Source organism: Empidonax traillii, unplaced genomic scaffold (assembly GCF_003031625.1).
Source record: "Empidonax traillii isolate 1590-97213 ecotype Southwest subspecies unplaced genomic scaffold, ASM303162v1 scaffold85:size1451899, whole genome shotgun sequence".
NCBI lineage: Eukaryota > Metazoa > Chordata > Aves > Passeriformes > Tyrannidae > Empidonax > Empidonax traillii.
The window spans coordinates 561,808-581,133 of NW_020955278.1; the positions used below are offsets into that span (position 1 = coordinate 561,808).

Below are 19,326 nucleotides of genomic sequence, written 5' to 3' on the forward strand. Positions count from 1 at the left end.
ATTAAGCAGAGATTTGGAAATAACATGTTCTAAAATCTGATGAGTCTGTTATCATTTTAAGTTCTCTCTTTAAACAAGTGATCTGTGCTTAATGCTTTGTTTAGAATCTGTTATGGCTCCCTTCAAATATCGTGCTAGTAGGAACTAGACTGTATTAATTTTCAAAACTGAGCAACAGTAACAGTTGAGTATTTTTGCTATGTAAAAAATTAGAACTATAGGAAAAAAACTCTTAGTTTCTTCTCTAAATGCCACACAAAAATATACAGCACAGGAAAATTCAAAGCCAGAAATGCTTTGCAGAAGCCATTAGACACACAAACAAACAAAAATCAAAGACAGCAGATACAAATGAGAAGCTACAACAAAACCAGTTTGGGTATTCAAGGAAGCAGGGAAATGACTGACTACCACATGAAAGACACCAACAGCACCAGCACAACACACCGTAAATTCAACCTTGCAATCGATGACAAAAAAGGATCCCAAACTGCAGAATCTGACTAGTCTTGAATTTCTCATTTTTTTAAGAAGTGGCATTCTTAATCATCTCTTTTTCCCCATTATTAAGCTTCCTATGTATCAACAGGTAGAATAAAAGTGACACAAAACTTGAGCTTCTGCAAGACAAGGTAAAAATTAAAATCAGTAGTTAAATTTCCTTTGACTTTAAGGGGCTGAGAACTCATCCAGGTCTTCTTTTATTTCCTCAGGCCACAAAAGGAATGAGTTGCTGCTTCTCTTTCATTTATGCTAATAAAGAAGAGAGAGCTATTTTTATTTTCTCTTTATTACTGCTTTTAAGAAGAGGAATCCTCATTTTAGAACAAGTTTTAACGGGTATGATACAGTCTGCACACATAATATGCTGGGTGGAGTAGAAACCCTCAGAAACACAGTGCACGGAGCCAATAATGGACTTGTCGCCAACACCCTGTGATTTCATGACTGCCAGAACAAAAACAAATGCCACGTTCAGTCCATTGCAGAGAAAGGGATTCATTAACTTGATGTGGCTTTTTACTTGACCTGCGTAAGGTGAGCAAAATAAAACTTAATTTTACGAGATTTCAAAATGACCAGCTGCATGCCTGCAGGAACTGTGATGAAATGACCAAGTTAAATTACTACCTCTGTTTAATTCTAATTATCACTAGACTGTAGGTCAGTGTGAATTTTTAGCTGAGAGGTTGCCGCTTTCCTTCCTGCAATAAGGTAACAAAATGTAAATGCCCTTCTGGAAGTTGATGTAAAATAAAATGCAAATTTGTGTCAAAGACACATATCAGTTCTGAAGACACGATAATCTTACTGCAGACAATAACCCAACCTTTTTGGAATAATGACTGACTTCATGGACATGCAAACAGTAACTTCCCCACAAAAAGTTCACAGTTATTAGTCACAATCAAACACAGTATCAATAAACCTCATAGTCGGAGAATTAGAAAAACCCAAAAGTTGCCTGTGCAAATACCATTCACTTCTTCTGGTCACAAATTTAAAGCACGAGGTCAACCTCCCTACCCTGGCTGTCCCAGCAGAAGTAGGGAAAAAATAATCCCCATCTGATATGAAGTACTGGGGTGGGGATGGGGATTCAATTATTAATAGCCCTCTTCCACATGATGGTCATGGGTACCACATAAATGTATGGGTGAGAAAGATGTAATCATTTAGCTTTAAAAAACAAACAAACCAACCAAATAAACAAAAAATAAACCAATTTACTTCCTTATTTTCTGCTGAACACATCAGCATCCCCTCTCCAAAAAAAAAAAAAAAAAAAAATCAAAAATTTTAAAAGAAAAGCAAGGCAGACAATAAACAAGTTAAAAACCTGCCAATCCAGAAACCAAAAAGTGTTGTGAGCAGAGATATTTCAGCAATACAGTTTGGGGAACCTAAGTCCCAAGCACTGGAACTCTGTTTTAGTATTTGCAGTGACAAGCTCCAGATGAATAACTACTTTATTCTAGAAGGGCCTAGTTCCCTTTTATTTTCTATGCCCATGAACTTGCTGCAGAAGGGTCAACCATTTTAAGCAAAAGCATCACAAGTGATGCCACCATTTGTTTCTTTTTACAATTCTTAAAAAAACCAACCCTTAACACTTTAACACACATTTCACTGGTTTCTCTATTCGCTCCACTAAAATCTTGGAAGTAAACAGAAGTCTGTTTATATCAGTACAGTAATCCTCCCACGGAATAACAGCCTTTGAACATTCTGAACATTATTCCTCATATGATACCAAGCTCCATTACCATTCAGCTCAGGAACTGCCAGAACCACGCTCCAGCAAAGTTAAAATGCTCTGTACGTCTCTGATCTTGTTTCACTTCATATGTTTCAATATTTTGCTTCCCCTATAGGCAACGCAGATTAACACTCATGAGTGGGAGAGAAACAGAAATTGTTGGTTCTTTAAATTTTCTAAGAAGCCAAGTACTCACCAGCAGCAAAATACCATCCTGAACACTCCCTCTCATTTCAAAGCCCTGACTGCCTTGAAATTCACATTTAAAAAAAATCCGCATTTAAAAAAAATCCCCAAATGTTCCTCCAAACAATTATTCAGAAATTCATTTCTTAGTTTCTAATCTTAAGAGAAGAACTTGACGGTTTTCACCTCGTATCAAAAGAGAGGGAAGACTTTATTCCACCTTCTGTATTCAAGAGGTAAATGGCAGCAATGGTGTCTTCTTTCTGCTTTGCATCTAGTTTTAAATTACTCCTTTTAATTTTTAAAGGCTGTACAACCTAAGCAATGAGCCCCATTAATCACTACTGAACGATTTAACCCAGCCATTCAGTTCCAGATGCCACTCGGTGCTAGAGATATGCTAATTCCTTCCAAGCTTTACTTCCTTTTGCAGTTGAAACCATGATTTTCCACACTGGTGAAGACAGGATTTTACTCCTTGCACGGGGCCTCTGGCCAATCACTTTCATGCCTGAGCAGTGGCACAGTGCAAGTTCTATTCTGTGGTTACATCAGGCACTTTTTTGTTAAACCTGTTCATTATATACCTTCTCTCTCCTACATTCTGCTGCTACAGCATCACAGTCCCAAACTCTGCCCTCTCCACGGACAACTCCTGGTTTGGCCAGCAAAAAGTAGAATAATCTGTTACTACCCTTACTTACCCTGTTTTCTTTTCCCCTAGTTTCCTCACACTGCTTTTAATTTTTTCTCCCCTTTATCACCTCCTACCATTAAACACTTGGATGACGACGTATTTGTCAACTGCAGTACTTAGGGCATTAGCTCTATTCCAAAACCAGAAAGTTGCACTGACAGAGTTGTTTTGTGAGTGGGAGGTGAGGGGAGAAACAACCAGAATTTGCAAATCCCAGTTCTGGAGCTGCCTAGCATCCCAGAGATCTCCTAGGACAAAGCTAGGGCAAGTGCCAACTTTATTACCAGGTGCCAAGAGGTTTTGAGAGAAGCAAAAGCTTAGCAACGCTGCTGAACATTTGATCCAAAAATAGTATTTTATGACCTTGTATTATTCTTTCACCACAGATCCAGGCACAACTTATTTTTGGACTTGGGAGCTGCTATCCTTATCTTGGGCTTACATGCTTGGGCTTGTTTGGCCAACAGGAGATGTCTGGCCTGAAAAGTCTGCTTTTGGCCAGTGTCAGTAAAATGCACTGTAAAAGTGAGAAGCCCAGAAGGTTCTAAAAGAATACACACTCAAACACATTTTTGATTGGCTTCTCACCTACACAGAGCTCAAGAGGCACATGCAAATTCAAAGTTATACAGCTTTTTTCTGTCAATTGGCTCTTAAACCAATGTTCACTACAATCTCAACTTTCACACAGGCTAAGGACCCACAGTGATCCACAAACGTTTGCAACTGAAGTCAAACACTTTAGGCAATTGAATTTAAACACTACAATCAAGAGTTTCAAAAGGCACTACTGATTTTAAGCGGCTCCAAACTCGGGTTGTAGGTTCCCAACTTCACACAATTCACAACGTCCTGGATTACAAAAATGTGAATTTTAATGTCTACTCAAAATCAAGCTACTCTTTGAAATATGTATATCTGGTCACGATTAAAACACCATTTCTTTCTCTATTTACCTACTTCCAGAAGAAAGGGAAGTTGATCCCATGCACATCTTCAGGCCTACATTAAATCCTTGGTCACGTATTTCTAAGACAAAAAACTCTTAATGTCTACTATGCTACTGTAGAAGCAAATAGTAAAATCAAAAGTCTTCTATATATATGAATTTATAACCATCAACTGCTTTATATGTCTAATCTTCAACATAAAGGCAGTTAAGCAATTAGATAGGAGGCAATATAACTAACCCAGAATGTAAAATAAATATCTTGCCCGAGGATATGCAAATTTCAGAGCACACAAAAATGCCAGCCAAGCAAGTTTTAATGCAATACTAGCATGAAACAGTTTAACAGTACTAAAGAAATCACAGTTCTGATTTATGTACATGACAGTTGAAGGAGCAGAGGACAAAGACTACAAAACTGAGTAACCTCAAAATTATACAGACTATCCAGTTCTCCCAGACAGCTGTCATGGATGACTCCAGACTTCACTGGTTGGAAACCGATCCTTGCCATACCCTGCACGTCTGAAGAGACAGTTTATTCCAAAACTGAGCTTATTCAACTGTTCATTCACTAGGCAAGCTGGAGAAAATAAAGTGTTAAGTTTTAAGATTTTAAATCTGGAGCTCAGCACAGGCTTGTCAGATTTACAGATCCTTAATCTACAGTAAGGGGTGTTCATATTATTTTAATCATTCACTAGATTACTATTTGACTTAACGTAATGCAATGCCATATTGAGCAAATACTTCCCAACAGGAAAGGGCAGCTTGAATAATTTTGCCTATCTGACTGTGCATTTTTTCAAAGAAAGTATATGTACTTCAAGACTGCAGCAGTCCAGAAGACATGTTTGTTTCCTGATTAAAGATATTAATACCATTTCAAAATTAATGTATTCAGCTAGCCATTTTTTTCTAAGCTCAATTTATAGTAAGTTGTACTACAATTCCATGCCCTATTATTTTGACTTGCAGTATTTACTTCAACGTAAATAAACATAAATATTTAATATATTTATGCCCTTCTAGAGGTACAAAGCCTGGTAGCAGAAAACAAGACGTAAACGGGAGTACCTTCTGGGATTTATTTCTACCACCAGTGAGCAAACCCACTGAGGTACTGCCCTCTTGTTTAAATATGGAATCTAATCGCTTGTTAGGGAATTTCTTTGGATGTTAAGTAAGGAAGAATTCTTCAACAACATATTTACTATTCTGTCAAAGTGTAGATGCTAATACAAGCATTTTATATATATATGCCAGCCTTCTGACTGAGAAGATGGATACCTAAGATGCCTTTTTAAAAAATCTGATGGTTTTATGCACTAGCAGCATAGAGTTGATATATATGTATATTAAAAAAAAAACCCTAAGATTAAACCCAAACATGTTCAAAATGAGGTTGGAGATGACATACATGCTACTGCCCCTTATCAGAATCCATGTATTGAATATGTACATCAGAAGATCAAGTGCATTCCCAAGTTACACCACGAGGATCTTCTCTCCCGCAGCACAGGCTGACATCATTTCACTAAAAGCTAGATGGAAAAGTTCTCCAATTCTATGTAGTTCTTTGGATAGTGATGCTGAAAGAAACTGTAAGAGCTTGAGGACCTGAAAAGCAGTTTTCACAAAGATGTTTTATAAACTTAAAAAACATACTGATGGTTTATTTAAATCTACAAGTGCACTCTCTGATGATTAATGGTAGATCCTCCACCCTAAATTTCCAAGCTTCTGCTCCTGGAATGCACAGTGGACTTCCCATCAAAATAAAAGTGAAGGCAAGAGATTTTCTATTCCCCTTCCCAGCACAGAGTTGGCTTCCTTTTGGTAAGGCCACTTTAAGGCTGTATCATTCAATAACCCTTTCTGTCCTCAGCAGAGGCGAAATGACTTCTCTGTTCGCGGGTGAGAGCAGAGCATTCTGCATCTTCCCCTTGGCTGCAGCTGCTCAGATGGCAAGCAAGTTCTAATTAAAAAGACTGGCCTGCTGCCACCCACAAATCACATTACTGTCAATTTATCTATTTCATTTTAATCAGTCATACACAGACACACACATACAAACACCAGCCTCAAGTCGGAAACTTTCCTAAGCTTCAGAACAAGAGAGGCATGGAAAATATTTACAAGTCTCAGAGAGCCCTAAAATAGTTTTTAGTATTTGACAGTATTACACCTCCTTAGTTGTTCATTTACTCCTTCCCTTTTCCACAAAAAAAAAACAGTTTCCTTACTTTGTTTTCAAAAGGCACAAAAATAAATAGAATATACTCTCCTTAAGCTTCTATTCATTGCTTTGTTGAAGTGCAGGACAACTCCCCTACTATTTACACCTGAAATGGATACTCCCATATAAATACCTCTCCCTCTGTCTCACTTTGTGCTGTTAACACCAATTAAATCATATACATTCCTGGTCTGAGAGGCCTACCCTCATACCTCTTTAGAAATGTTCCAGAACAATGTCTTATCATTTTTGGGAATAAATCTGTGCAAATGCAGTTTTTTTCTAATGAATAATCAACTAACAAAGAAATTCTGACACACAGATTTAAATTCATCACCACCTTATTTCAATTAAGCTTTACTGTCATCTTCAGGGTAAGGTAACTTACAGCACCTGGCCTCAGTTAATGACCAGGATACTGGAAGATTTAGCTCTTTAAAAACCAGAACCCAACACTGTAATACAACAAGAGAATAAAAGAACTCTGCACATCTGACTGAAAACTGAACTCATTATCAGCTTCCCAACTGTTTCTCTTTTTCCCCCTGTTGAGATTTTCCATAGTCTCAACTGTGCAAATTCAACGTAGCTGGCTGCCATCTATGTCAGCACTACAAAATATTTGTGCTCATAAGACATTTTCCTTCTTATCACAGAATGCCCTTCTACCTCTACCAATTTAGCACTGATGTAAGGCTGACACAACGAGCCACGAGGCATCAGTGTATTATTGAGATAGAGGGTGTGCATATATCTGTATCTATCTTTCTCCTAGAGAAGGTATAAACCAGGAAATTATCTGCCCTTAAAAGCACCTCTAGCTTTCAATATACTTAAGAATAATTCTTTGTTGCTCTGCCCTTATCTCTTGGTCAAGATTCTCATCACTAACAGGAAAATACTCTTACTTCCCCTGTTTACACAATTTATTGGACTTCAAATACACCTCAGTTGCTACTTCAGTAACTTCACTATTTAACTTACAATTTTATGAAGAGGCACTCACGTGAAAAGTTAAGGAAGGTTATCACCATCGAGCAAGGCTTTATAGCAAAGCACACAAATAAAATGTGTCAGAACCTCAGCATATAAAATTCTTAAGTGCCCTTTAGTTTGCCTGGAAAGAGCGAGGCTCCTACTATTTTTCTGGCCTCAAAATATTGACAACTATTGACAGTGAAATGACTCATTACTAACCATTCAAATACACAGAACCCCCAATAAACTCACAACAAGAGCTCCTACAGTGACTACAATGAACTGCACCATGAAAGAGAAGTTTTGAAGAAGAATCTAAACCAGCTACTGTGACACCAAGCCACGTGCCCGTTACTCACACAACGCATTGACCTACGACAGAAATAATAAACTGCACAAGTGGAGCAAGTGGCTGGACTTGCCAGACCCAGCAAATTACTGCGCTCATTAGACAAAGCTATCCCCTAATGAGACATAATATTACACTTCTTCAGCACTGTGAAACCAAACTCTTCCAGTTATTTAGGAAACACCAAAACCAACGTTATTTGAGAGTGAGGGAACAGGTTCTCAGATTCTTAGGTATGGCTATACATTTGTTTGCCTTGAATGTCTAAATATTTTCTCTTTTCACTTCTCACAAAAACAAAACTGGGTTTGAACCTCTTTGACCATCCCATCCAAAGCATCATTTGGCACAGATATCATGTTACTACTGGAAATTAAATAACACTGCTACCTAAGTGTCACTGGTTTCAGATAATATTTGTAATCTTTGAAGATCCAATCACGACCTTACTCCGAAGTATCCTTCACATACATTCATGTTTTCTAATAAAATCTTATGGACAGCACACAGGACGTCCCCAAACTTCAGGACCCTGAACTTTACAGATGATCCCTACTCATGAAAACACTGAGCTGCTCCAGGACAAGGTTATTGGACTACATGACACAAAAACAAGCAAACATTTGGTAACCAACACTGACTGAAGCGAGCAAAAATCTGCTTCTTCTGTTTTAAACAGGTATCCAACTTAATAGCCAAGCTAGAGGAAAAAAAAGTTGTCTCTTACCGGGTGCAAGGTAACAAAACCCACATTAATGCACACTGAGGGGGTGGGGGGGAGGGGGGAGAGTTTGATCTCCACAGATACAATCAGTACTCACGAGGATAAGTGGTTTTTAATCAGTCAAACACCTGGATACTTCAAGAGTGTTTTATCACAAGTAAGGAATGATCAATTTTATAGCATATGGTTATTTCTTTTCTAGCTTGAAGTCCTCAAGCACAATACAAGCGCTGCCAGCTTCTTCAGCTCTAAGCAGCTGGCTCAATCTTTCTTTAACATTCTTACAGTAAAATTACTTAAAACAGCACACAATGCAGTAGGGGTAGGCGAAAAACACAGTTTTCATATGTTCTTGCATGACTTACTTGCTTTTACAGACTATGCACCTAGACTTTCATAATTCTCTGAATTACTGTGTAATATTTTCTTAGATTGCTCTTATTTTATTACTATTAGACAGAGAATATGGAAGAGCGGTAGGAACATTCCCTGAAGTGCTCTAGCACTTCACAAGGGAAGTTTACAAATACAAACTTCTGAGACAAACGAACAAAACATATCAAAAGATGTGGCTGATTTACTTACTCCAGTAGGTAGGTTAGCCAAGTAGAAAGGGCTTTGGGGACACCCCATTGACACCCTTAAAGTATTAACCATCAGGAGGTTAACTCTCCCATGAAGGGAATACAAGAGACAATTTTGCCCTCCACTGGCTAGAACTATCACTGGAAAACACGCCTGCCTTGCTGCTGTCAGCACTGGCTGCTTCAAACTGCATGAAACCCCTCCTGAGCAAACGTACCAATCCCATCTGAAGCGCAGTAATTAGTAAGGGATAACACGGACGGGAGAGGGAGAAAGGGTGGGTGTTGAGCAGATGGGAATCAGCAACGCAGTGAAATACCTCGTCAAAATATAAAGATTTCCACGGAGGGAATCAGAAAAAAAAAAAACACCACACAGTAATATATTTAGCCTTGAGAATTGCTAGAGCAGTGAACACCCAGGTGGAAACCCAGAGCCTTGACACTCATTCCCAGCAAAAGGGTTCTGCATGTTGCCCTTCAGATAACTGAAAGCTTTTCTTTTCCAAACGTATTAGTTTGATGCTGCTGCTTCTCAGGGGGCAGAGAGATGAAAACTCCATGGATTACGCAGCCAAGTCTGCCTCAGAATGAAGGAAAAAGGACAGAAAGCAGGGAAATACTCAAGAAAACAAGGATATCAGAGAACTATCCCTTAAAGCAATTTTTATTCTTTATGCAAAGGAGCACTGAAATTACACTGGGAGAATAAGGGAGGAAAGCTTCTATATTCCAATTTTCAACACTATTCAAATTTAAATTTACTCAACATTTATTAACCACAGGCTTACATGAAAGAAGGTACTTCACAGGATTGCACAAAGAAAACACCGGGGTAAAAATTAGAGGTTTTAAGATCTAAGTGGTTTACCAATTACTGTTTCGACAAACACTAACTCACCTTTCTATTATTAAAAATTTTTCTTTTCCCCATCCCCCAATTACTTCCCACCTCTCAGTAGAAGTTTCTAACATCTCTATTTAGAGTGTGGCTACACAAACCATTGATTCAGTAGTGGGTGTAAGTGAAGGAAGTCAGAACCTTCAGTGGAAGAGGGAGGAAAAGATCAATCAATTTGCAAGATCAGCTGTCAGCAGAACTCAATGGATTTCAGTGTGGAAACTGCTGTAGATGACTCCCGTCCTTCCTCCTGCACTGCAGCCATCTGCCCTCAAACTTCATCCTGCCAAAGGTTTCTGGCATCTCCATTGTTCCAGGCACAAGATTACTTGATCACACTCTAGTTGAGGGGAAAAAGAAGTTCCTCTGGTGAGGGAGTTGGAACAGAGATATTATCTGGTGCTTGTCTCTTTATCTTTGTTACTGAGCTTGCTTTCATGGCAAAATAAAAAATCACCATAAAAATTCATGGCTTTCTTCCTTTTGTTTTCTCTCCAGCTCAGCTGGAGTCAACATTATTTAGAGAGAGCATCGCCATTCGGGGGAGGGGGGGAGAAAAAAATTGAAAAAAAAACCCTTACATGCCACTTATTCTATTGAGCATTTAAATGAAAAGTAGAAGAGAAAAATAAAAATAAATTAAACAAGTTTGTTTCTTATCTTGGTGTTTAAGATAGCCCAATACAGAACTGACTTAGAGAGTCCACAGTCCGTGAAGACTTTTCCAAGGTGGAGATGATTGGCATAGAAGATTTAGAAAGAGCAAACTGGTGCAAAGGCTCTTCCCCATTCCAAATGTTTCTTCATTAGATGAGGGCAGCAATACAGAGAAAAATCAAATTAAAGACGGCATGACTGACAGGGTCAAAAGTGAACAGGGTTAAGAGTTACCCAGAGACGCAAAGCTTTCCATATCCAAAGCCTCAAGAAGCAAACCTAATACCTAACAGCAAAAATGTACTAGTTAAATTTATGATATCATCTAGAAACAGACATAAGTTATTGCATTTGGTGACATAATTAAGACTTAAAGCTTCAGGCAGTGTGCTTAAGTCTTTCAAAAACTTCATTCATTCATTCCCTGACCAGATGTCTCATGCCACCATAACTTTAATGACTCAAAGGGGTCCTCCGCAAACTTATAAAAATCAATTAAGGCAGAAGAGTTGGCACAAGGGTTTACTGAGCGTGTGACAAAAGGCGTTGATGAGAGTGGGAAGGAATACCGCGGGCAGAGAAAACCCGGCCTCCTGAGAGCAACAAGAACCTCGAGCAGAAACAAACCCGAAAAGCCCCGGAGCCCCCACACGGGCGCCCCGAGCCCTGCACCGCTCCCGGGACACCACGGGGGCTCACACCGAGCCAAACCTGCCATCCGCGACCCTGTCCCTAACCTACAGGCACGATAAAATACCCCAACACGCGTTAAGCCCCGCGCAAGCAGCGCCTCAATGACCATTAATCCCCCCCTATCTCCTCGACCATCTCGCCTGCGCCCACTGGCGCTTCGCTTCACACACGTGAAAGGAAAACTTTAACCGCCAAGGTGAAGCAAACCCCATCCCCGAGCACCCCCCACCCCTCCCCGGCCGCCGTGCCCCCCCACCCCCGGGGGGTTAGCCGGGGGCCGGGATGGGGGATGCGCTCAGGGACCGCCCGGCGCAGGGAGAGCGGTACCCGGGGGGAATTCCCAGCTCCGGCCGGGCGGCAGGCGCAGCTCTCCGCCGCGGGAGCCGCTTCCCGCCGCCCCCTCACGGCCGGGGCTCAGCATCAGCCGCGGTTCCATCAAACCACCCCCGGGAGCCGCCGGCGGTGGGAGGGGGCGGCCCGGGCGCCGCGCATCCCCTCACACCCGGCCCCCGGGCAGCCCCCGCGGCCGGCGGCAGCTCCCGGGGCAAAGGCGCTCCGGACGCCCGCCGGGTTACAAACTGAGCTTCTTTTCCGAAGGAAGGAGAGGGGCGAGATGCACGAAAGGGCCAAACCGTGGGGGTCGAGGAGGGGAGCAGGGCGGCGGGAGCGCGGCCACCGCCGCGGCCGCGCATCTGACCCGCCTGAGGGAGGTGGTTACCTGAGGTGAGGCAGATGAATCCAAAGAGGTAAAAGTGAGCAAACTCCGCGATCATTGTCCTCGGGTGGCGCCTGCAAGCAGTCTCATGCCAGAAGAGCGGGGGGGAGAGAAACGAAGCGCCCCCAGTTGTAATTCCACAGAAGCTTAACGTAAAGCGAGGTTCCCTAATCCCGCCGGGCTCCCGGGGCGAGCCCCCTCCGGGCGCGGCGCTGTCAGGTCCGCGGGGCTCCAGCCGCACGCCAACTCCGGCCGGCCTCCCCTCGTCTGGCCCGGGCTTTCCTCAGCGGCGCCTTGACACTTCCCAGGACTATCCAAAGCGACAGGAGAAAACAAAAGATCCTCGAGTTCCCGCAGCCGAGGTCCGCTGCCGCCTCCCCAAGTTGCCGCTCCGGCGGCGGAGTCCGCTCCGGGTTGCCGGGGACGAGACGGTAGCGGAGCGAGCGCAGGCGGGACGGGCACGGAGCGGCCACGGCCGCGCTCCGCGGGGGAGAGAGGGGCGGGCAGGGCAGGGCAGGGGAGGGGAGCGCCCTCCGAGAGGTGCCCCCGCCGAGTCACTGCTTGCCCGGCGAGCGGCGGGCACAGCGCGGCGGCGGAGCGGCGGCAGCGCCCGCTCCCATGGCGGGGGAAGGAGGCGGGCGCGTCGGGGGCCGCGGCGGAGCCCGGCCGCGGTCAGGCGGGGCGGCGGGCAGGGGAGCCCCGGCGGCAGCCCCGAGCCCTGCCCAGCATCGCCGCCGCCCCCCCCTCCTCCTCCTCCTCCTCCTCCACGCGGGAATCCCACGCTCGCCCCCCTCCCCAACGCCGGAGGAGGGCACAAGAGGGGCGATGGAAGGGAGGAAGAAAGAAAGGGGAGAGAAAGGCAGAAAGAGGGCGAGCAAAACTTCCCCGGGCCAACGCCCCCAAAGCCACCCGCCCGCCCTCGCTGCGGTGGCTACGGGAGGAGGAGGAGAAGAAGGAGGAGGAGGAGGAGCGGCTCCTCGCCTTGCCCCGCCGCCGGGGCAGGGGTGCAGGAGTCAGGCGGGGCCGAGCCCGCTTCGCCTGAACTTTCTGGTGTCAAGTCGAGCCGCTCGCCGCCTCCGCCGCGGGTTTCCCCTTCCCCCTCTGCCGGCCGCCCCCGCCTCCTCCCCGCGCTGCCGCCGCGGCAGGTCTGGTGCCGCCTCGGGACACCTTAAAGGAGCCGCACCTACACGGCCCCCGCACGCCCGGGGCGGCGCTGCCCGGCCCGGCACCCCGCCCCGCCCCGCCCCGCCCCGCATCGCCCCGGCGCCGCCTCCTGCCCCTGCCCCTGCCCCTGCCCCCGCCGGAGGTACCGAGCGGGGCGGCCCCGGGCACAGCACAGCCCCCGAGGGATGGGAGGCCGTGGGGGCAGCATGGGGCACAGAAAAAAAGTTCAGGTTCCCCCACCCACCGCCGCCGAAAACAAGCTAACACACAAAAAGATCCCCCGCGCGGATCTCCACTGGCATTCCCGGTGGAGCGAGGAAGCAGCGCTTCACCGGATGATTCCCGCGGCCTGGCCATGCTCCAGGAGTGGACCAAATCTTTAGGAGAAGCATCCTCAAATCCGCGCTGCCGCGCCTGGGTGCACAGACAAATAGTAACAAGAGCAGCTCTAATAGTCAACTTCACATGGTCGTGTCAGCTTTATCCTGTGTTACAAAAGGTGGCGTTTGGGCAAGAAGATTTAACAGTGTAAGGGAAAAGGGAAGGGAAAAGGGAAGGTGGACTTTGAAGAAGCAGCACTACCTCCTCACAGCAAAGGTCCAGCTATTCCTGGGTTTGATTCATTAAGTTATAAGGACTGAATGAGATGTAAGAAGAAATTTCATTTCCCAGCAGCATGTTGAATATATTAACCCCATTGCAAGCGAAGCCTTTTCTTGCAGTGGGATAATAAAACACCAGGGAAGGAACCTTCATGTACTTCCTGTCACAGGATTTATACGCACCCCACACTGTTATCAGCCAAACTGGTTTGGGTGCTCTCAGCTCCCCCACTCACACTGGTGTTTGCCCCAGTTTGTCTCCCTCAGGGTGCTGTCCAAAAGTCCAGCAACAGAAAGGTCACATGGATTTCACCAAATCGGTGTTAGTCCGCTTTTATGTGAGGCCTGTAAATTCAAATTTTCAATAATGTAAAGCAAAACTGGTTTACATTGGGAAAGGAAGCTCCTGATGACAAATATAATTATATAAATATTTATATATATATATATACACACATAGTGTATCTATAGCAGCAGCAGCCAAACTGACAAGATTTTCCTCTAAAAGTGATGATAATACACCAAAACATTACAACACCCAAAAGTTAGACGTTAATTTTCACAGAGAAAAAGAAATTAGTGTCCTACTTCAAACACATTTAGAAAGCAATCATAACTGCGGAATCAATAACAGTGAATGCCTTTGGATACAACCAGATTTCTTCAAATTGTACTTGGCCATAAATTTATTTTCCTGTTCAGGGACCTCGTGCATCGTTCCACACTTCATGAAAGAAAAATGTATTAGCACCTCTGGAGTTAAAACAGTGAAGAGGTCTGAGATAATCCTTGAATCCTAGTGAGAAGTTCGAGATTTCAACAAATTAGATTTGGAGTTGTTCTTTTTTAATTAATTAAATAAACAGGAGTCACGTGCAGGGCTGAAAATGAGCCTCAATAATTCATTTATTTCACCTCCCTGTTTTGAGATAGGGTCTAATAGAAGTAGACTCCCACTAGCAAGTATCCATTTCTAATTACTGGAATTTCATACTCTCTTTAGGTAGCCGGTTCCAGTTAGTATATAGCCAGATTACTTTTTTTTTAAGCCTAGACTGAATAGCCTTCAGGAAGAGAAGAAAACACACCACCACCACCACTGATAACATTTTGAAGGCCTTTTTTTTAATTCCTTCTGTAGTATCAATACTTGACAGACTCACACTGTGCCAAATTACATATTTTAATTGATTGTTTCTGTTAAAAAAGCAAACCCACAATAGGGAATAAATACAGGATTACATATTCTCTGAATGTACATAAACACATATTTTATATACACATGTATTTATTTACTCATAAGGTGTCATTTTTATGTATCCTTGGTTTTAGATGAAACTGTCAATATTCTCTGCAATCTTTAATTATGGACCCATAATTTTTAATGCATTTCTATGCCATATGTGTTATCTAGCAACATAAATTAATCCATTTCATTTGTAACTGACAACAAGTATAAATGATGCGTACAGAAGGTAAATAAAGCATTTTCCTTATTCCCGGGCTGCTTTCTCTATTCAAGATAAGTCTGTTTCCTGTTCATTAGTGCAATTGTATGTTTCTAGATTCACACACTCCTTTGTTTAAGTAATTCAGAAAAGGGGCCAGTAAAATTTTATGCTATGTTGAAGTCTGGGTTCTGATTTCAAATTCGGCTGCAGAGAAATTTTAAATACAACAGTGCATTAAAGTTCTGAAGTTTGAATGACCTTACCATATCATCATGAGATAAGCCTAAGTAAAACATTTAAAGCTTTTGAGCCACAGTTACCCCATCTTTAATGAGCACCTAAGACTGTAACAATCACTATAAGGAAGTTTTTATCCTTTGAGAAATACAGGGTCATTCTACGTTAGGTACCTATAGTAGAGCTTCAAAGGCTTGTTCAATTTGTACTGTCCCAGATACTTCAGAACATAATGTTTATCTGTCAGTGCTTTCTTCCTTGAAAAAAAAAAACAAAACTGCTAGGAGTGAGTATATACTGCTCTAATTATCTTCCTTAAAATTCATTTAGATTGTAATAATATATAACAGCTGCACGGCTGAATGAATCTCTTCAAATTGTGAGCCTACAGAATTTCATCAGAATGTCTTGAAAGTAATTGACATCATCTTTAATTCTGCAGATGTTCTTACAGAATGTGTGCTATTCAAGCATCCTCACTGTCCTTGATACAGAGACATACATGCATGTATGTGAGACACGCACATAAATGTATATCTGTCAGAAAATGTTTCTAGGAAGAGAAATACTGCTTTAACCTCTTCAGATCCGAGGAATATTTCTTATATGAGTATTAAAAAGCAGAGGTACTTGCTGTGGTAATTCTGTAATAGGTTTTTAACACTTACACAGACATGTAATTTCTGAGAGAACAGAACCAGTCCCATGCAGGAAATTACACACGCTGCCTGTGTTTGAGGCACAAGACTTGGTCATGAAACCACCAAGAAAAGAGAAAACGTTCTACAGAAGTGATAGTTGTGATTCAGCAGATGGCACTCTTCCCTCGAACTGACTGAAATCAGTGCTGTCTCTGAGGCAAGGGACAACGAGCTTTGAGAGACTGTTCATTTTATGTTACCTAGAAGAACCTGAACTTCCTTAAGTACTAAAGATCCCAGGGTACTTCTCTGTAAGGGCAGAGATACACACAAGATGCCTTGGATGTGTTGTGGAGGCAAATGTCCTCTCCCTCCACAAACCTTTTTGAACTTCAAATGACACTTGCCTTGCTGATCTTAAAACTACTGTGTAGCCTTCCGGTTATCTCCGGGCCTGGCTGCCAGGAATACCTGTGTGTGAGTACATCGTATGATCACACACGCTCCTGGCTGCATAAGATCACATATTTTATCATAGAGAATATATAGATACAACTAAGTTTCAAAAACTGTTTTTTCCAGATTGTTTAGGACACCAGGAAGCTGATCTGTTGGATTGTTTAGTAAACTGTCTGAAACAACTATTAGAATTTTTTTTTTTCTAAGCATAAGCATTAATAAGCTGGATTAAGTGGAAAAATACATCTTTGCATATTTGTCTCTAGGCATGTTATGGGCCTAACCCATGGTAGGAATCCTAACTGAAGTCAATAAACAATACCTTAGAGCAGAACAGTGTATCATTTCAATGATGTTTTCCAGGTTTCATTAGTTAAGAAGTGGATTTTTCCATGTTAGACCTAAACGGGCAGTGAAGTTGTTAGAAGAAGGAGCACTGTAAAGTGTAGCTGAATATAAAAAAGTGCATGAATAGCAAAAGCTTGAAAACCTACAGCTGCCGTATAACTAATTGGGAAAATTATTATGCGCAAAAAAGAAATGTTATGATGTCCATGCCCATATAAGTCAGTTCGTCTCTTTCTTGACCTGTATGATTACTGTTTAAATGTGCTACTAAAAAAAAAAAATTATTTTCTTGTGTTCGATTGCTAGGGCCTTTCTGTGATTTTGCTTTCATTTACATTAATTTGGAGATGTAACTCTTATGAGTTTGATGTTACTCCTAATTACACCACTAGTGAGTTCAGAATTCCAGAGTCTTTCACTACATACATAGAATAGTACCAGAGTCATTGTCAAGCAAGGAATACTAGCCATAAAATAAAATCATTTATTTGCTATGATGAATTCATAGATAGAGATCCTAACCAAGCTCAAGCCTCATAATACCAGGTGTCTAAAAACAGCATGATAAGAGACGCTGTCTTCAAAGGATTTATAAAGCATCATTATCAACAGAAAGAACTACAAGAAAAATTCACCACTGGCATAAACATGCAAAATTCCACTGAAGTTTATCCTTTAATAATCCTTTTTATTAGGGGTCTTATTAGGTACATCTTTTTGTTCAAAGATGCTAAAGCACATCCACACTGGAAAAAAGAAAAAAAATCACAGAAGGTCTATTCCTTCTGTTCCCCCAGTAAAAAATGCTAAAGGCAGATTTTCTATTCAGTCTACTCAGCAGACGCTCAAACGCTTTTAAAAAATTATTATAATTATAGGAAATATTGCGTACAACTTCTGCTTTGTGGTTTTGTTCCTGTTAATGACAAAATGCTAATCTGCTTAATATGTAATTTATATACAAACAACACAGTATTTATTACAAAGCCAGTGTTATCTCTGATATTACTAAACAAAGAGAGACCTGTCCCTGAAATCTCAGTATTTGCTTTAAATGTTTAACAAATGAGCCATTCAGTACTCGCTATCTCCTTGCCTCTACACAGGGCATAGGAAGAGTATGAGGGTGTCACCTAGTGGATTGTTCAGGCTGCCTGGAAGAGAGCTAACAGCACAAATCATCCAAATGGCACTGAGTGAACTAACCAAATGAAAGAGAAAGGACTCTTTTTCCTTTATTTAATTACTCCAGGAATTGTGAAGGCTTCAACAGAGCGTTATTGTTCTGTAATATCTGCCTTTGGGTTCCCATTCATGTCACAGAATCTGTTGGCACTGAAAAGGGGCTGTAAGAATGATGCATCCAAAATTTTAAAGAGAAAATTACCTCTGTTCCTGGATCAGAGGAAAGGTTTAATATTACCACAGACAACCATTTTAAATGAGTTGCACAAAACTTTTGTTTAAGGTTACAAATAATAAGTGGAAGAAATGATATACTGTGGTTTCATCAACTATATTTTAAAAGAAGGAACTATTCCATGGTTTTCAACAGGCCATCAAAAAAAAAGGTTTTTTTTCACATGTATTAATTTGAGATTGCTGTGTGCATTTATAATTCATGAATAGTTAAGGTTAACCTTAGCAATCTAGAGATGAAAAGGATTACATAAACTATCCATCTTATTTCTTTGATTGAATTACTGCACATATTTAAAGCAGACGCCACTTAAGGACTGAATACCTGCAGTGAATTAACTCAGTCAAATGCAAAGCAGATACCCAAGCCAGCTCGCCCAGTACCATTTCAATTGCATGTTGAAATTTAAAATAACCAGCATACAATTTAAAATTGCATGATGAAAGCCTATCAGATCCCATATATTTAACCTCTTTTAATTAAAAAAAATGCTTACTCTAGTTTTAATATTGCATTCTGCCCTTGAGTGGAGGAAGGGAAGAAAGTAAGGAGGGAACTGCAAATGATAAAGACATCCTGTTTTCATGCCTAGAGCATGCATTTTATTACACCCCCTGAAATTTTTGAGTGTGTGCTGTGTGACCAGCGTGTGAGGAGGAGCAAGTCTTTGCCCTATGATGGTATGCTTATTTTTTGGTGTCAGAAGTACACCCTACCTGTCAGCAGGCACAGTATGCTACTGGAAGCAGCAGCAAAAATCTTACACTAGCAATATGTTTTGCTGGCCCTGCTGTTGGTACCCTGCCATAATACGTCTGTTTTAATGAACAAGTGGATCTGCCTTCCTCTGTGTATAATGGCTGGCACATCCTTAGCCTTTTCTGCATATACAGAACACACACAGTGAATCTAAAATTCCCTTCAAAATACCCTTGGTGGAAAACTATAAAAACCCCCAGCAAGCCTTACCCATATCAAAAGCTCTCAGAAGCACTCTTCAAGAAACCTATGAAAATATGTATTACTTAATTAAAAAAAAAAAAAAAAAAAAAAAAAAAAAAAAAAAAAAAAA

The 19,326-nt window shown here is 41.9% G+C and overlaps 1 protein-coding gene across 6 annotated transcripts in view; it reads right to left on the bottom strand.

Annotated features, from left to right (window-relative positions):
• Nucleotides 1–19,326, bottom strand: part of ROBO1 (roundabout guidance receptor 1) — a 697,339-nt gene that overhangs the window by 284,614 nt on the left and 393,399 nt on the right. Inside the window, exon 1 of one of the 6 annotated variants that reach the window (XM_027881212.1) lies at nt 11,936–12,422. The exons of the other annotated variants lie outside the window; for them this stretch is intronic. Within the exon in view, the coding sequence (XP_027737013.1) occupies nt 11,936–11,990 (55 nt within the window). The 5' untranslated portion in view covers nt 11,991–12,422. Of the gene's footprint in view, nt 1–11,935; nt 12,423–19,326 lie in introns of those variants that run through there. 6 annotated transcript variants of the gene reach the window in all.